This window comes from Colobus angolensis, unplaced genomic scaffold (genome assembly GCF_000951035.1).
Source record: "Colobus angolensis palliatus isolate OR3802 unplaced genomic scaffold, Cang.pa_1.0 Scaffold2, whole genome shotgun sequence".
Classification (NCBI taxonomy): domain Eukaryota; kingdom Metazoa; phylum Chordata; class Mammalia; order Primates; family Cercopithecidae; genus Colobus; species Colobus angolensis.
Genome location: NW_012115154.1, coordinates 7,801,194 through 7,818,904, shown reverse-complemented (window position 1 = coordinate 7,818,904; position 17,711 = coordinate 7,801,194). Strand labels below are relative to the sequence as shown.

General features: G+C 41.5%; 1 protein-coding gene across 2 annotated transcripts in view; it reads left to right on the top strand.

Annotated features, from left to right (window-relative positions):
* The window catches only part of HIPK2 (homeodomain interacting protein kinase 2), a 164,413-nt gene that overhangs the window by 106,089 nt on the left and 40,613 nt on the right, over window positions 1–17,711 (top strand). Inside the window, exons 7-9 of one of the 2 annotated variants that reach the window (XM_011941283.1) lie at window positions 4,911–5,037; window positions 6,000–6,121; window positions 15,041–15,183. In XM_011941283.1, coding sequence (XP_011796673.1) covers window positions 4,911–5,037; window positions 6,000–6,121; window positions 15,041–15,183 — 392 coding nt within the window. Of the gene's footprint in view, window positions 1–4,829; window positions 5,038–5,999; window positions 6,122–15,040; window positions 15,184–17,711 lie in introns of both variants that reach the window. The other variant, XM_011941282.1, reaches the window with a different exon arrangement.

Sequence of the window (17,711 nt, the reverse complement as noted above, 5' to 3'; positions counted from 1 at the left end):
CAGCATGGTTTTGTTCACTGCCTCCTTGAAGATATTTGTTTTTCCCACCAGCCCTCATGAGACACCTGATCTTAACTCCCTAACCCCAAACTACCAGTCCCCATCTGCCATCTGCCCCATCAGGTATCAAAGGCATCTGAGAAATAGGAGGAAGGAGCACCCCTCTAATGCAGGTGTCATGTCAGGTGGAGTCTCCCCAGCAGGCTGACCTTCCCATGGATGTCTTTCTGCCAGGCTGGAGAACTGTGGTCCCTGACCAGACGGGGGAGGGGGGCCACCGCCATCTTGCTGGTCATATGACAGCCAGCATATCCACTCCAAAGAGTGTCACAAAGGTTCTGCAAAACTAAAAGCATTTCTCATCAAAAGGCAGTTGTCAAATAAGAACACCCGTCTTCTCCACAGCTCTGAGACCATCCAGATCTGGCTTGGGACTGGGGTAAAGTAGAAGTAGCTGGTAACTTAGTATGATGGTTGGGCCAGAGTTGTGGGTAAGGGAAAATGACATCCCACAAAAGCAACGGGTCCAAGAACAGGATTTCCATTCTCTCGCATTGCATTCTACTCCCTACTTTTGAATACATCAGAAAAAAAAAAAATTACTCAGGACACACCTAGCCTTAAGTTCTAAGGCATGCTTTCCCTCCGCTGATGATGTCGTTAATAAATAACATCATTACTAATAGCTAACATTTATTATGTGCCAGGCTCTACTAAGTGCACCATAACTCTTAATCCTCCCAGCAAAGTTGTGAGATAGGTTTTAGTATTATCATTTCCATTTTAGAGGAGGAAACTGAGGCACAGAGTGATTAATTCTCTTGCCCAAGGCCCTTTCTTGTTCATGAGAGATGGGCTTGGGCTTTACAGCCAGCAATCTGGCTTCAGAGTCTGGACTTTTAAAATATACATACACAGCAGCATAAGTAAGTGTCTTATGAAGGTCCCCAAATGCCTTTCCGAGATGATGTCTGCTCTTTAAATCCAACAAGACTTCTTTTGTTCATTGCTGGTTCTAGTAGCTTGCTTTCTACATGAGCTCCTTGGAGCTGTTTGCCCATTTAGATATTTAGAAGCAATAAAATATATGCATAGTTTTATGTTAGAAGTTGAAGGACGTTAAACTACTTAAAGAATTTCTTGCTGCCTTTAACATATATCCAGTAGACTAACCAAAGGACCATTTCCCAAATGATCATGAATCTACAATCCTTTATTTCTCAAGGAAGCTGGGTCAATAATTCATAACCCCTTATGTCTCAGGGCAGCTGACTTCCTCTACTTTCTAAAACTTTCAGGTTACCCAGTTGGTAACATATTGAATAATAAGTCTTCTCTCAGCTATTCCTTGTTTATCATGTGTGTTAGCCACTTCTCTAACATTTCCGTGGAATTCTATTATTTGGACCTAGTCTTCTACCAAGAATTTGAATTTGGGTTTATAGACCAAGCTCAAACCCCTTCTTTCTGGAACCATTTGAAACATCTACTAAAACTCCTTCCAGGAATCACTTCTTTCATTTTTGGAAAGCCTGTGTCATCAATAAACTTGCTTTTTCACCAGACACAGTGGTGCTCACCTATAATCCTAGCTATTTGGAAGGCTGAAGTGGGAGGACCATTTGAGTCAGGAGTTCAAGTCCAGCCTGGGCAACATAGCAAGACCCCCAGTCTCTAATTTTTTTAACTTGCTTTTTCTTGTTATTACTATTTGTCAGCTGCAAGAGCTCTTCCCAGTTCTCTGTGTGCTCCCCTCTGGCAATGATAGGCTAGTTACCTTTCTGAGAGCTACAGGAAGATATACAGAAGTAGAAAACTTTTTGTTGCCCTCACATGGGCTTCTTCAACTGGTCCTTAAGCAGGGTTAGAAACCAAGCGAAAACCTTAGGCATGTCTGATGGTCACACTGGAGACTGTGCCATTTGTCCTTGAGTCTACAAAGAACTGGAAGATTCAGCCTCTCGAGGAGCTTATGGTCCCCATGGTGAGACAGGCTGAAGCAAAAAGAAAAAGCATTCTTGAAACTCTCCTTAGGGTGAAAGAGCTGTTGGGAGTCTGAAAACAAATCTTGCCCAGCCCTAAGGCTAAGGCATCCATAGCCAGACCTGTGAGCTTCATTAATCAAAATGTAGAATAGCATGCACTAGAGGCCAGGTAGACGAACAGATTATGTGTTACAGAATCGAAAGGAAGGAGAGCCCACTGCAGGCTGGAGGAAAACACCACTAAGACACAGCCCCTCCCTCCCAGGAGACTTTAGGCTGGAAAGAACAACTGTACTGTAAGGCAGATTGTGATAGGAGCTGGGCTAGAAAGCTATATTGTACTGTGCGATAGCAAAGGAAGGAGCAATTCATTTCCATTAATGGTGTCCGAAAGGCTTTCACAATGGGGCATATGGGACCCAGGCTAGGCCTTAAAGCACAGAGGCTTGGAGAGAATGCTATGGCTCAGAGAACTTGTATGAGGGGAAAGGCCTGTGCTCACAGTATGCTTGGAAAACAATGAGTAAACTAATCTTGGTGTTAGAAGAGTGAGGGGCAGAGGGAAATAAGTCTAGAAGGTAAGGTTGGCCAAACCAGGGAAAACAGGGCATGCCAGACCAAGGCGCATACCATGTTCATCAAGTCGTAATTGGGACTTTGGAGCAGGGGTGCTGACATGCACAAAGGTGTCTTTTGGAAAGCATGGTCTAGCCTCTGTGCTCAAGAAGGCCGGAAGGGAAGTAGAGACCAGAACATTTCTAGTCAGGGCCTTACAGGTCCCAGGCGCCAGGAAGTTGCAACTGAAAAAAGTCAGTGGGTTCCAGGGACATCAGGAAGGAAGCAGCAGGAGCAGTGGCTGGCAAGAAGGTAGAACCACCGAGCACAAGTTTGGGGACTTAGAGGATACAGGTCCCTGGACCCCCAGCAGGGACACCCACAGGGGCTACAGGCTGGGGGAGTCTAGATATGAGCAGACCATGGGGAATGTGGAGGGTTGAGGGGGAAGAAGCCTCCGGAAGAGATCATGATATGGAGAAAACAGGAAATACAAGTCATGTCATCTGACAAAACACAGACACTGATGCGCACATATGTGCACACGTGTCCCAAGCAGACTATGCGATGCTGCAAAAGCACACCCACTTTAAAACATGTGGCTTTGGCCGGGCACGGTGGCTTACGCCTATAATCCCAGCACTTTGGGAGGCCAAGGCGGGTGGATCACGAGGTCAGGAGATAGAGACCACGGTGGAACCCTGTCTTTACTAAAAATACAAAAAAAATTAGCTGGGCGCAGTGGCGGGCGCCTGTAGTCCCAGCTACTCGGGAGGCTGAGGCAGGAGAATGGCGTGAACCCGGGAGGCGGAGCTTGCAGTGAGCCAAGATCGCGCCACTGCACTCCAGCCTGGGCGACAGAGCAAGACTCTGTCTCAAAAAAAAAAAAAAAAACGTGGCTTAAAATCAGACATCTGTGCCACTCAATTTCATGATTATTTTCAAACAAATCAATTTTCTTTGCAATGAAATTTAGCACAAAATCTTTCTAAGTATAGAAAACATATGTAAAATAAGACTTTGTCCTTTTTATCAAATGACACACATACACACCCTACTTGAAATTCTATTCGTGTCCAAGATATCTTCGTGGTTTCTTCCTCCATATTCCCTGGTCCTTGCAACTTCTAGAGGCAAAAGCTCTTGTAGACAGTGCTGAATGTAAAACCACTGGTAACCTCCACTTACCTTGCTAAAGGATTCATATGAAGGCTAAGATGGGGGAAACTGGAGAATTCCAAAGTCAGAATTTGTTTTCCCTCTACAGCTTCATTTTGCATGCAAGTTCAGTCTCAAGTGATGTCTCTTTCTGAAGGAGAAAGACGAGAGGACATAATGTCAATGGCTTGTATTTGTCAAAGCTACCTCCATTTCAGTTATCTGGACTCACCAGCATCTTTTCTATCTGCCAGGCTTCATCACTGCATACCAGCATGAGTGCATGGGATACAGACACAAAGCCCAGGCTCAGCATGTCCCTCTCCCTCTCCGCATACGTCTCCTGCACTTCTCTTAGCAGTAACCTGCTTTGCAGCCATCTAAGGACATCTATAAACAGTACTGCCCATAGACCTGAGCCCGTCCTCGGCCCTGCTCTCTGCCTGTTGCATGTGCTTCTGTGCCAAGCTCTGGGTACCTCAGACCATAGTTCTTTAGGGCCTGCAAGAGCCTCCCCCTGGATTTGTCCTCCCACATGTGGACTGCACCCACCAGGCCTGAGGGGAGTGTGAGCAGAGCTTGAACGTGCAGGCCGGCAGGTCCAGGCACTCAAAGCCCATCGTGTTGTGGAATGGAATGGGGCTCGGCAGAGAGAAGGGGGGCAAGGTCCAGCTCTCTCCCCGTCACCATGCTCCAGCACAGAACCCAAGGAATCCCAGAGTGCTCAACTAACGCCTGGTCTTCCAGGTGATTGAGAAGGTGTTTTTGTCAAAATGAAAAGGGAGAACAGTTTATTAAACAGGTCTCTAGCTTTATTTTTAGGCTTTTCAGCATTTAGACATATGGTAGCAGGCATTCATGTGTCCTCTTGTCTGGGCCCCACAAATGTCAGGAGGAGGTCTGAATGTGAACACCAAGGTGACTGTCTCTCATGCCTTCAGGGACCTGCTTTTCCCTGTGACTTTCAACTGTGTTTCCACTCCTCTCTGCTTTTGCCTTTTTGCTCTTAGTTTTTGTTGGTTTGTTCTTCTTTGAGTTCATTTATTTGATTTAGATTCGTGTCTCCCAACATACCACCTCCCTCATTTTTTATTTTTGTTTATTTTTGTTTAATCCCCATCACTCCTTTAGGCTCCCTCCTCTACCAGTGCCACTGTTTCCTTAGCCAATCCCGAAGTCTCCATACTAAACTACCCATCTACACTCTACCAGCCCTCAGCGGCATCCATGGCTGCAGTGGCCCAGCGGAGCATGCCCCTGCAGACAGGAACAGCCCAGATTTGCGCCCGGCCTGACCCGTTCCAGCAAGCTCTCATCGTGTGTCCCCCCGGCTTCCAAGGTAAGGTCGAGCAGCCACAGCCTCTCACCTGCTCCTTACAGAATGGCCTCTGGGGCTTCGGCACCTGCAGTTTTCTGTCACGCTCATTTTCATGGAGAAAGGCCCTCCTCATTTCTTCCAGTGAGAGCGCTGGTATCACTGAACTTGAGGGCTCCTCTCCTACTGTGGCCAACCTAGAAACAATAGGGCTTATGCCTCAGCACCAAGTCAATTCATTGTGACTCTCACACCTGCCAGGGACTGTGTCCCTGGCCAGCTGTCTGTAAATAAGTACATTGTTTGTGCTTTCATTGTTATGCTGATGTCAGCTCTTGCTTTTCCTTGCATGAAGTATCCTCTGTGTGGGTTATCTATAGAAAACTGCCAATCTCTGACAGCCAACATAGTCCCAGCTCCCATAAAGAATATCAATCAGTCTGAAAAGTACTTCCCTGGAACCCCTCCTCAAAACGATTCTTTGGCCATGACCCCAGCACTTCTCTTCTGTAGACTCTAAGAAGCTAGACTGTGCACTTTGTTACAGTTTACCCAGAAAGCTTAAGAATTTATTTTTGCAAGCCTCATGGTGTAAACTGTGTGGTTATAGTCAATGCAATTCCAAATGGGTTCATACGTCTCCCCAACACCCCTTATTCTGACATACACAAGTACATCTTGATGGTCAGAAGTCCTTGTTTTCCTGTTGTAATCTGTCAGCATAACTGTCCTACTTTTGGCCTTACAGCCTCCTTAATTTGACCTTCTAGCCTTTGAAAATATTCAAGATTTCAGGAGGAGTTTTGTTTTTTAATTTGTTAGAAGCTAAGGGGAGACTTCCCAAGGACCAGGCAATACCTGGTTATTGTCGGTGACCAGTGCAAAGGGAAGCTGAAAGATGACGTAGCTGGCTAGGAAGATTTTCTTCATCCAGCAGTTCACAGCCTCTCAGCTAACCCTTCTCTCCCTCACACTGTCTGGAACAGGCTTGCAGGCCTCTCCCTCTAAGCACGCTGGCTACTCGGTGCGAATGGAAAATGCAGTTCCCATCGTCACTCAAGCTCCAGGAGCTCAGCCTCTTCAGATCCAACCAGGTCTGCTTGCCCAGGTAATTCTTTCTCCTTTATTATTACCGGTATTACCATTACCCACGTTAATGTTGTTCACAAAAGATATAACTTTCCACTCCTTCTCTCCCTAGTAATGAGTGAGGTGCTTCTAGTCATTGGAATGTATCTGTAATATTGTAAATGGTCCCCAAATGAATTACCTTCCTAAGTATCTGCTTACAATTCCAAGAAGAAATTTAGATACAGGGAGAGTCTGGGGAAATTATTATTATTCTATCTTTGAAATGCAAATTAATCTGGGAGACCTAGGTTTTAATCCTAACTGCTAGTAACTTGTCTATGACCTAAGGCAAGTCAGTTAATATCTCTTTGCCTCAAATTTCTTTCTTGTAAAATAGAAATGAGTTTTTAGAGCCAAAAGGAGCCTTGGCGATTATCCTCTCATTTTATAGTTGAAAAACCAGGCTCAAGGTAACTGTAAGCTGGAACCTTCGTTATCTATCCATGTAGGTGCTTTGACGGTAGAATGAGGTGGCAGAGATGAAAAATGGTTGAAAATTTGTGAAGTGTTATGTAAACATAAGGTAACAGTAGTGATGCAGTGATAACAGTAACAATCCTTAATGACACTTGAACCCTGATAACAAATGCATCAGCATTATACCAGGGCACTTTACAGTTGTTAATTGATTTAATCCGCACAATGCCACAGTATTTGTCTCCATTTGACAAACAGGGAAACTGAAGCAGAATAATTTGCTCATCAGAGTTACACAACAATTAGGTAACAGAACCAGGACACACACCTAATAAGTCTGATGCCAGCATCTGTATTTCAACCACCAAAAGCCACTACTTTTGTATAATCATTTCTACTATTGAGTAGCTTGACCTTAATGTTATTAGTTTAGAAGCAACTTTATTTTTAAATAAGATAGGTTCACAAAGTCTTTTCCCAAAGACACTATTTGCCCTGTCTTGTTAAATGGAAGTTGTTTTTGTTGTTGTATAGTTTTTGTGTAATCAAATTGCGTAAGTTTGTTCTGCACTCTCTTCTATTCCATGGGCTTCTCTAATATCCTGTTGTCTTAACCATTGTAACTTTAATCTGTCTTGGTATCTAGTAGGGAAGCCCTTTTCCCATAGAGTTCTTCAAATTTTCCTTGTCTGTTCTTGTCCCTTCACGTTTTCATGTGAATTTTAGCATCACTCTTTCATAAGAATTTTAGTTCCAAAACAAAAAATCTGCTTTATATTTATTAGATACACATTGAATTTATATTTACTTCAGGAACAACTGACATCTTTAAACATGTAAGTCATTTTTATCCATGAACATGGTATAACACTCTGTAATGGGTGTGGTGGTGCACACCTGTAGTCCCAGGCCTGTAGTCTCAGCTACTCAGGAGGCTGAGATGAGAGGATCACTTGAGGCCAGGAGTTCAAGGCCAGCCTGGGCAACATAGTGAGTCCCCATCTCTACAAAAAAATTTAAAAATTAGCTGGACATGGTGACACATGCCTATAGTCCCAGATGCACAGGAGGCTGAGGCAAAAGGATCGCTTGAGCTCAGGAGTTTGGAGCTGCAGTGAGCTATGATCACATCATTGCACTCCAGGGTGGGCAACAGGGTAAGACCCTGTCTGTAAAAAAAAAAAGAAAAAATTAATAAAAACACTTTATTATGTTTAAGTTTTGTAATGAATATTGAATTAAATCAAATGTTCTTTCTGTATTTATTGAGACACTCATATGCTTTTTGTTCCTTATCTACTAATGGGATAAGTTATATTAATATATTTTGTAATATTAAATTACCCTTTTATTTATGAGATAAACCCCATTTGCTCATGTGCTTGATATGGTATGCTTTTCAATATTGGATTCAGTTTGTAAATACTGTAGTTAGTATTTTTATATCTATGTTCATAAGTGGAAAATGGCATATAATTTCCCTTTTTATAAAATCCTTATCTGATTTGAGTACAAGGTTACACCGGGCTCATAAAATATCTTCTTATTGTTGTTACCCACACGAGTGGGTTTGGTCACTTGACAGGTACCACTCCAATGACCACAGCCAAGGAGTATTTAGCAAGGGGATTTTATTACTTGTAACAAGTAAGGAGAACACTGGAGATAGTTCCCAAAGCAGTGTCTCTGAGCGAAGGGCTGGGTCAGGTTTTATAAGCATAGGGTAATGAGGCATGATCTGATTGGATTTTGCAATGAATTGATATGAGAGGCATGATCTGACTGGATCCTGCCATGCGGTGATGCCAGAGCTCGATCTGATTGGATCCTGGATCCTGCCATGTGGTATCCATTTCTAAATTCCATCCACTCGCCTCAGTCCAGGCACTTAGGTTCTGCCTGTGGTTGCATACCTGGTTCATCTGGGCATGCTTAGGTTATGTGACCTTTAACCTGTGGATCCATGGCAAATGAAGAACAAGTCACAGCTTTGTTACATAGAAGTTGAACCAGACTGCTGTGGTTACATTATTATCTATTCTGTTTTCCAGAACAGTTTGTTTAAGATTGATATTAAACATTCTTCATCTCTGTGCTTATGTCCAGAATGACACTGTGCAGTTGACCACTAACACCAGTGACTACTAACACCGAGGTAGCACACAAAGTTTTGTCTTATTGAAAGTTTGTAAACAGAGAACCTTTTGTATTTAAAACAGGCCTTCTCTTCCTTCCTCTCTCTCCAGTGGGTCCTTGTAGCTTCCTTTTGTTTGCATAGTTCAGTAGCGGGGAGTTCAGAAAAGGCCTAGATAGATCAGAGAAAGAACTACAGCTCAGTCCAGGGGCAAAAAAGCTTGTTCATACTTTATCTGAGTGGCAAAAATCCACACCAGTCTGCCAGTGCTCCACCTTTGTGAGCCCAAATCTACAGAACTCGCATGTACTTTTAAAGGATAATTACAGATCTTTTTTATGTTTGCATACTTAACCCTAGTAAGCCAGGAACCATCTCTGAAAGAAATAATAATTAGCATCTCTTATTAGCTAAAATAGGGATTCTTCATTGTTCAGTTTGGTGGAACCAGAAGACTCAGCAGTCAGAATTTGTTTCAGTCCTTTAATCGTAGCAGGGGAGAACTTTACCTTTTGCTTCCTTGAAAGAGGGTCCCTAGAGTTTTGTAAATCTCCAAGTAGATTTAACCTAAAGCTGTAATTAGGAAAGTGAGCAAAAAATATATGTGTAAGGATTTTAATTGCTACTGTGTTTATAATTGAGATTGTTGGAAGAAACTTGAACATTCGTCAGTAGGGGATTGGTTAAATAAGTTGATGCATACATAAAATAGAACACCATGTAGCCATTAAAAGAACATGGTAGACCTATGTGTCGTGACATGCAGAGATTTCTAAGATATGTTAAGTGAAAAAAATCCTGCCCTATCCAGTATCGTGTTGTGTCTTTTTGTCTGTTGCTTTTTATTTTTCTCTCTGGTTGTCACTTAATCCATGCCAATATGTTAGCCTGTTGAGGTGGGCTCTCTCCTAGATATTTTTAAACGTTCCCTTCAAAGGACAAAAATAAGTTAATTTATAAAACTCTTATGGTGGCTATAAAAAAGCAACAATTAAGCATTTAAACTGAAGCCTTCATTTTTCTACGGTTAAATTTCTAGGCACCAGGCAGAGGTATTCCAGATACTATTATTTGACATAAATGTATTCAAAAAGTTGGCATTGTTCTTTTTCTCTAAATATTGAAAATCTTTTAAAGAATTTTACTTGTGAACACTTAGAGATGGAATCTTTGAATCCACTCCTCATGTTAATTTCATTTTCTTTGCCCTTTTCCTCCCCACCTCCCAGCAGCATCACATAAAACTTTCAGGGCAATGAGCGTCTGTGGGGCACCCAGAGGATGTGTGCATGGCAGGTGGAAATGGTAATCATTCTGCTTATGTCAGTGATATGGGAGTGATCTTTGTGGATCACCTTGCAACAAAAGCTTTTTTGGTACTGCCTAAAAGGAGCTGTCATCTCCATCCTCACAAGCCCCATGCCACAGCTAGCATCTTGGCCACCAACAGAAATTGTGAATGAGCAGGTAATAGTGGAGAGATGGGAAGCACAGTTCTTGATTGAGACAGTATTGAATTTATCTCACTTGTGAAATGGCAGGATCTAAAATCTCCTTTACTAGCAGCGTTAGAGAAGAAATTCAGAAATGCCAGATCACTGTAGACTCTACCCTTCCATGAAGTGTTTTGCATTCTTCTAGCCAATCAAATCATATCACCTGAACCTCTTTTTTTTCTTAAGGTATTTATTTTTTGGGCTCATATTTGACCAGCTGAACCTTTAAATGTTTCCCTAAAAACAAACTGTTGTCTTGAACCCTTTAAACTGTTCAAAATACAAAACTTTAATGTTTGTCACTCAGAATTTCCTCTGATAACATTTTCAGCAACAGTCTTTGCTACCGTTGTCCTGCTGTCTGCCTGTCTCTTGACTGGCACCTGATATTGTTAGAGAATAAGGAAGACTTGTTCATGCCACCTTTATGCAGTTAACCACCAATGCCTGATCCTCAATAGGGGCCATTATTTTTGCGTATTATCAGCACAAGGAGAGGTAGTATATTGGCTGAAAGCATGGGCGCTGGAATTAGGTTGCCCACATTCAGATGGCTGCCTCACCACTCTATGGCTGTGTGGCTTTGGGGAAGTTATTTTTGAAATTTAAATTTAATTCCTTTTCAAGGTAATACATGTACATAATTTTTAAAAGTTAAATAATACCATAAACTTATAGGAAAGTTATAGTCCTCTGCTCTATCCCATCCTTAATGTCTACTCCCCATAACAATACATATATTGTTACATTATATATGTGTATGCGTGTGTGTATATATATATACACACATATATTATCCCTGTTATATATATATTTTATATATATAATATGTATTACCCCTGAAAGTTTATACACACACACACACATTTTTTTTGAGACATAATCTTGCTCTGCCACCAGGCTGGAGTGCAGTGGTGCAATCTCAACCCACTGTAACCTCCACCTCCTGAGTTCAAGCAATTTTCGTGCCTCAGCCTCCCAAGTAGCTGGGATTACAGGCATGTGCCACCATGCCCCGGCTAATTTTTTTGTATTTTTAGTAGAGACTAGGTTTTACCATGTTGGCCAGGCTGGTCTCAAACTCCTGGCATCAAGTGATCCACCTGCCTTAGCCTCCCAAAGTGCTGGGATTACAGGTGTGAGCCACTGTGCCCTGCCCATAACAATAATTTTTAACTTAACTGTTTAATCTGTTCTTTAACTCTGTATTTCTAAAGAACATGCTTAGACTGCTTTTTATGGATTTTTTTCCATTTTAGGTATTATCCATTGACTTCCTATTATGGAAGATGAAGATTTAGCTTTCTAACCCACTGCCATCCCCATAACACACACACAATTTCTCTCCTGTTCCTCCTTTCACTCACTCTTTTCTCCTATTCCTCCCACATAATTTTGATTCAGCTACTTTTTAATATTTATGTAATTATCAATATTATACAATATTATTCTCAGTTGAGCCTTATAATATACCATGATTATGTTTCCTTTCTTACACATCTTTTTGTTTTTCCTAGAGTTAATGATTGCCTCATTTTTCCCATTGGGTTAGTTTTCTATATATCTCATTATACAGCCCCAAACCCTTCCAGAGCTATAAAAGGTTTGTATGTTTGCTGTGTTGCTGTGTTTGAGCACACTTATCTCAATATATTATTTTTTCTTTCTCTGAAAGCTTTTAAGACTTTTTCCTCATCCACATTGAACTCACATTTCATGACTACATGCCTTCTTTTGGGTCTTTTTTCTTACATTGTCCTGAACACCCTATTTGCCCTTTTAATCTGGATTTTTTTTCTTTTGATAATTTCTTCCCCTCCATTTTCCCTATTTCTCCTTTGTAGTATTCTTATTAATTGAGTGTTGGTACTGCTAAATTGATCTTCTGATTTTCTTATCTTTTTTTCCCCTCTATTTCCTGTATATCCTCTGTCTGCACTACTTTCTAAGAGATTTCTTAAACTTTTTAAAAACCTTCTTTTGAATGGTTAATTTCTGTTGTCATAGTTCTGAGAACTCTCTGCTCCCTCCCCACCAAAAAAGAGCATGTTCTCTGAATATAGACATTGATTCTTTATATGATCTTGTTTCATAGATATATTTTTTAACTCTGCACGGCATTAATTATAGATTTTAGAAAATTTTCTTCTGATTCCCACACTGTTTTTGTTTCCTCTTTCTTTTGTTTGCTTATTTTATTCTCTTTAGGTTAGAAGCTTCCTTTACTGTCTGGTGTTCATTAGCTATTCATTCCTATTTAAAACTAAAGCACTGAAAAACTAATTGGAAAGCTGGAGGGCAGGGTAGAGACTGTTGAATGTGGGCTTCTCTATAGGCTGAAAAGAGGCAAGTCCAGCATTTTCACTGGCAGATCCCCTGATCCTTAAATGTCATATCTGTAGTTATTTTCTCTTGGACTAGTCATTTCCCCTAGAGAGAATCCTCTAGCCTCCTGCTTTGGGGCGGGGAGTGGAGGGTGGTATAAGCATGTACACCAAGAATCTGGGAACTAAGGGGAAATGAAGACCTGACCTGAGATTCCTTCAGTCTGTTAATTCACTTAGTAATTGTCCATCAGTTTTTGAGCTTCTAAAATGTTATTAATGGTGATTGCCTCTCTCCTACTCTCTTTGCCCTTATGAATCTGTATTTTTTATTCCTTTACTGTCATTTTAGTTGAGTGTAAAGAAGGCAATAAATGTGTATGTTTGATTTACCATATTTCTGGGCAAGTTATTAATAATTAACCTCTCTGTGTCTCAATTTATTAATCTGAGAAATGGAAGAAAATAACAGTCCCTACCTCACAGAACTGGTGTTAAGAAGTCAGAAAAAGAAGTAGTCAGAAACCCATTTATGACTTAACTCTGTGTCTGGCACACAGTATGCATTAAGAAATGTTCGCTGCATTCTTGATAGTAGTAATAAATTATAAAAATGTCTGATGAAGTGTTGTCACAAATGAGCCAAGCATATCAATCAGTGAAATAAGTCAAAAATAGTCTTTCTACCCCATCTCTTTGAGGTAAAATGTTAATATCCATTTCAGGGAAATAGAAGAAAAATGATAATCTTAGCTTGATATCAAGATTTATTTTTTTAAATGACATTAGTTAAAACTAATGATCTTCATGAGATCTGAAATGAGTTCCAAGTGGCTAAGTTAGTAGAAACCTTACAGCAAACGAAATTGTTATTCATTTAATATTTGGAATTTGCAACTGTTTTAATCAATTAAATTATGTTTCTGCATTCTGTGAATTAAGTAAACCTGAAATACAATTAACTGTAGTTAATAGCCTTTGTGGAGTTGCTTCTTTCATTTTATCAACAGATATTAAGCACTCATGGTATGAGCTATGGTCCCTGAGCTTTCTGCCTATATCAAAAGCAAACAAACAGTATCAAAAACATCTAAGAGATCTCACTGGGCCTCAGGTGCAACATGAAAATAATGGAATAGCTGAACTGGTCCACTCAGCTCTCAAATGTGATTCTATCATTTTTATAAGCATCAATGTTTTTTAAGCCCTGACTCAAATCCGTAATCCATTTCCAGAAGTGCTTATTTGTACATATAAAACACCCACATTGAGCACATGCACAGTCTGTGAACACTGCATTCGATAAATTACCCAATGTTAGTCACATCCACTCTGATAGAAAGAGAGGTAGCTAAGATATCAAACCTTTAAATATTTGATCTGTCCAAAAGGTATTTTACCTTAGTGACTATCCTTTAAGTGTCCAACTTTAGGCAGTGGTATTGAGTCTGAATCATCTAATGACTAAAGACAAGCAGAATAGTGATTGTGGATAAAAAGAGCTTAAAACACAACATACACACACACACACACCAGTAATCTATCAAGGAAGAATTACAAACGTTCATTTTAGATTTCTTAGAAAAATTAGATTCAAGCAGTGACTTCCACCTATGTCTCATTTTTGCTTTGAGAAATCAAAGTAATTCTCAATTAAGCTATAGTCACAGCTAAGAATTTTACTTCATACTTGCTTGCTCTCAGATGTAGGTTCCAGATATTTGGTGATCTTAGAATTGTGTAAACTTAGAAGACAACACAAGCTGGAACCTAGATTCTAATTGATAAATCAAAGGTAAAATGTTAAATAAAGGACACTAGGCAGAAAGCTTCTTGAGGGCCAGCAGTCACCCTCATCTAGCCCAACTCAACTACCCTAATCCCTTGTACATGGCTGTGGGACAGAACAAGTAAACAAATAAACTCTGAGAAACTTCAAGCATTGCTCATTAGAGCAAATTTATAAAGAAATCATTCTTCAACATGAATGAATCCCTTCCATACAGATGTGTCCCTGTGCTTAATTATCTTGTACTTAGTTCATATATGTTCTTTTTTTTTTTTTTTTTGAGACAGAGTCTCGCTCTGTTGACCAGGCTGAAGTGCAGTGGCGCCATCTCAGTTCACTGCAAGCTCCACCTCCCAGCTTCACGCCATTCTCCTGCCTTAGCCTCCCGAGTAACTGGGACTACAGGTGCCCGCCACCACGCCCAGCTAATTTTTTGTATTTTTAGTAGAGACGGGGTTTCACCATGTTAGCCAGGATGGTCTGGATCTCCTGATCTCGTGATCCACCCACCTCAGCCTCCCAAAGTGCTGGGATTACAGGCATGAACCACCACGCCCAGTCTATATGTTCATTGTTTATCTCCCTTACTTTAGTTTTTGAGGCCAGAGACCAGGCCCTCACTCTCACACCCATAAGAATGTCTAGCACAACCCCAGGCACAGAATAAGTGCAGATTCATGCAAATCAATTATGTGATTAGCAAACATGGTCATTGCACATGTCCTGTGTTCTACAGCAGGCTTGGCCAAGTGGGACCCAGCAGATCCTGCTTCCCCCAGCATGGCAGCAGCTGACTGGAGTGGCCACCCACACATCAGTGCAGCACGCCACCGTCATTCCTGAGACCATGGCAGGCACCCAGCAGTTGGCGGACTGGAGGTAAGCAGGAAGCCTGTCTGGGGTGAGTGGGTGTGTCTGGGATGAGAGGCATGTCCACTGCAGACACAGGGCTGCCAGGCCGGCCTATACTTGAATTCCCTGGTTTGTAGAGAGCTTTTTAAAGCTTTTAAAAATATTGTGTGGACTATGAGTGCAGTATAACAAGAAGCAATTTTTAAATAATATACCAGGATACAAGAAAACCTGCTTCATTAGTTTATGCTCAGTTGTCATTCCCACCCAGAATTCAGTTATATCATTTAATCATCAGTGTAATTCACCAGACTTGGTTCTGGATGATGTTTGGTAGTTTCTCAGAATTAAATTCCACGTTCAGAAAACAAAAGTCTGTCACCAGTGAAAGAATGCAGAAGAGGGTCCCCAAAGCCCTAAGCAATTCTAGAAAGTGTTCTGAAGATGTTTTGAGATGGGGGTACTCTAGAGTCTATCTGACCTCCCACGGGAAGGTTTGACAGAATGGGGCTTATTTGGAAGGGTAAATGCTGGCATATTTGCTGAGTGTGCCTCTTCAATTAATAGGCATATCTTACAGATTAGAGTCTACTTCCCATACACCCGAGAGGCATCCACCTGACTGCCTGCCAGCACTGCATACCCCCTGCATCTGTTTCCAGAACTCTTCCCTGTCCAACTCATGATTTCCTCATAGATGCACTCCTCTGTTATTTTTATGGCTAGATACCCTTGTACCTTCCCCCCAACACCACCACAATGGCCCCCTTCACCAGTGCAGAGCCAGATGGCAGCCCTCCAAGTTGTCCCCAACTCCTTACGGCCCTTTTGGACTATCTCTCATTCCGCACGAATATCAGGGCAGGTCACTCCCCTCAACCCCCTGACAGCCTCCATATCACCCAGGGAGCCTCCCACAGTTCTTATTCTGACCTACAGGGCTATTGTGAACTAAGATCTCTCAGGGAAAAGTAGAAAGGTGGTGATATAAGCCCCCAGTCAGACCCCTACTGCAGCTTCCTCCATTCCTCCACTTCATTTTCTGCCTAGTACAGAGTATCTAGGCCCTTCCCCACAGTCCCACTCACTTCCCCACTGGCAACACCCTCATGCCACCGCTGCACTCCAGCCTGGATGACAGAGTGAGACTCCATCTCAAACCGTGTAGAGCTGAGTTCAATCCTGGCTCTGCATGACCTGGGGCAAGTTAACCTTTATGCACCTCAGTTTCTTCTTCAATAAAGGGATAGCAATGCCTACTTCACAGGATTGTTGGGAGGTTTAAATTGAGATAAAATACAAAGCACTTGGCCTGTATTTAACATGTGCCATCACAGTGCCTGGTACATGACAGGCATTAAATAAACCTGTCATCTTCCCTCCCTACTATCACATCGGTCCATGCTCAGCAAGATCGCCTTTCCTCCTCCAGTTCATTAGGAGCAGCCAAGTGGAAAGCTGTCTGACCAACTGGTTTTTTTTTCCCTCGCCCCTTTTTCTCCTAAAAGACCCCACACGTAACATATTCCTTTTTCCCCCTTTGTTTTTCAGCATTTATAGCTCATCTAATTTCAGAAATACACATACACTTACTAATTCCTACATATTTCTTATTTCTCCTCCCTCCTTCCTTTCTTTTTGACATCTCTTACCTAGTGACCACAGAAGACATCCAAAGCCAGCATACTCTCTTCCTGGTCTCTCTCCATTTCTTGTGTGAGCCAAAGAATATCTATTATTGTGGCTAAGAAACAGAAGTACCAGTGCTGGGCCTGACTCAAAGGAGAAAGAATGCCATCTGTCTATGGGAGAAAGAGCTACAACAAAATAAAGAAGCCATAATATCAGTTTCTTGGCTCACGTCTGTAATCCTAGCACTTTGGGAAGCAGGCAGATCACCTGAGGTCAGGAGTTTGAGACCAGCCTGACCAGCATGGCCAAACCCCGTCTCTACTAAAAATACAAAAATTAGCCGGGCATGGCAGTGCACACCGGTGATCCCAGCTACTCAGGAGGCTGAGGCAGGAGAATCGCTTGAACCCAGGAGGCAGAAGTTGCAGTGAGCCGTGATTGTACCACTGCACTCCAGCTTGGGCAACAGAGTGAGACTCCATCTCAAAAAAGAAAAAAGCCGTAATGAGTTTCTAAAGTCCATGTAAATGCCCAAAAGACGCTATAAAAATCCCTACAAAAGTGTTCATCTACTTTTTTTTTTTTTCCTATTCATCCTTTTCCCCATGTTGCAACAATAGGTTCTTATAATTTTTTTAAATTCAAATGAATTATCCTTTAGCTCTGAATTTTATTATGTGTTAAATGAGCTCTTATGGGCAAATCTCTGAGTCAGTCACCACCTTTAACATTTCTGTGGGAAAACAAGGCTTTGAGCTTCGTACAACCCAGATTATAAGAATTTTGAAACATAACCCATTTTTAGGATGAGGGCTGCCAGTATTTCTATCATGACTGTTATTAATTTTGATTTAATACCAACTTTATACTTGTCTAGTCAACCTTCAGTTAATCTAATTGTTCATTCAGCAAGCGTGTAATTA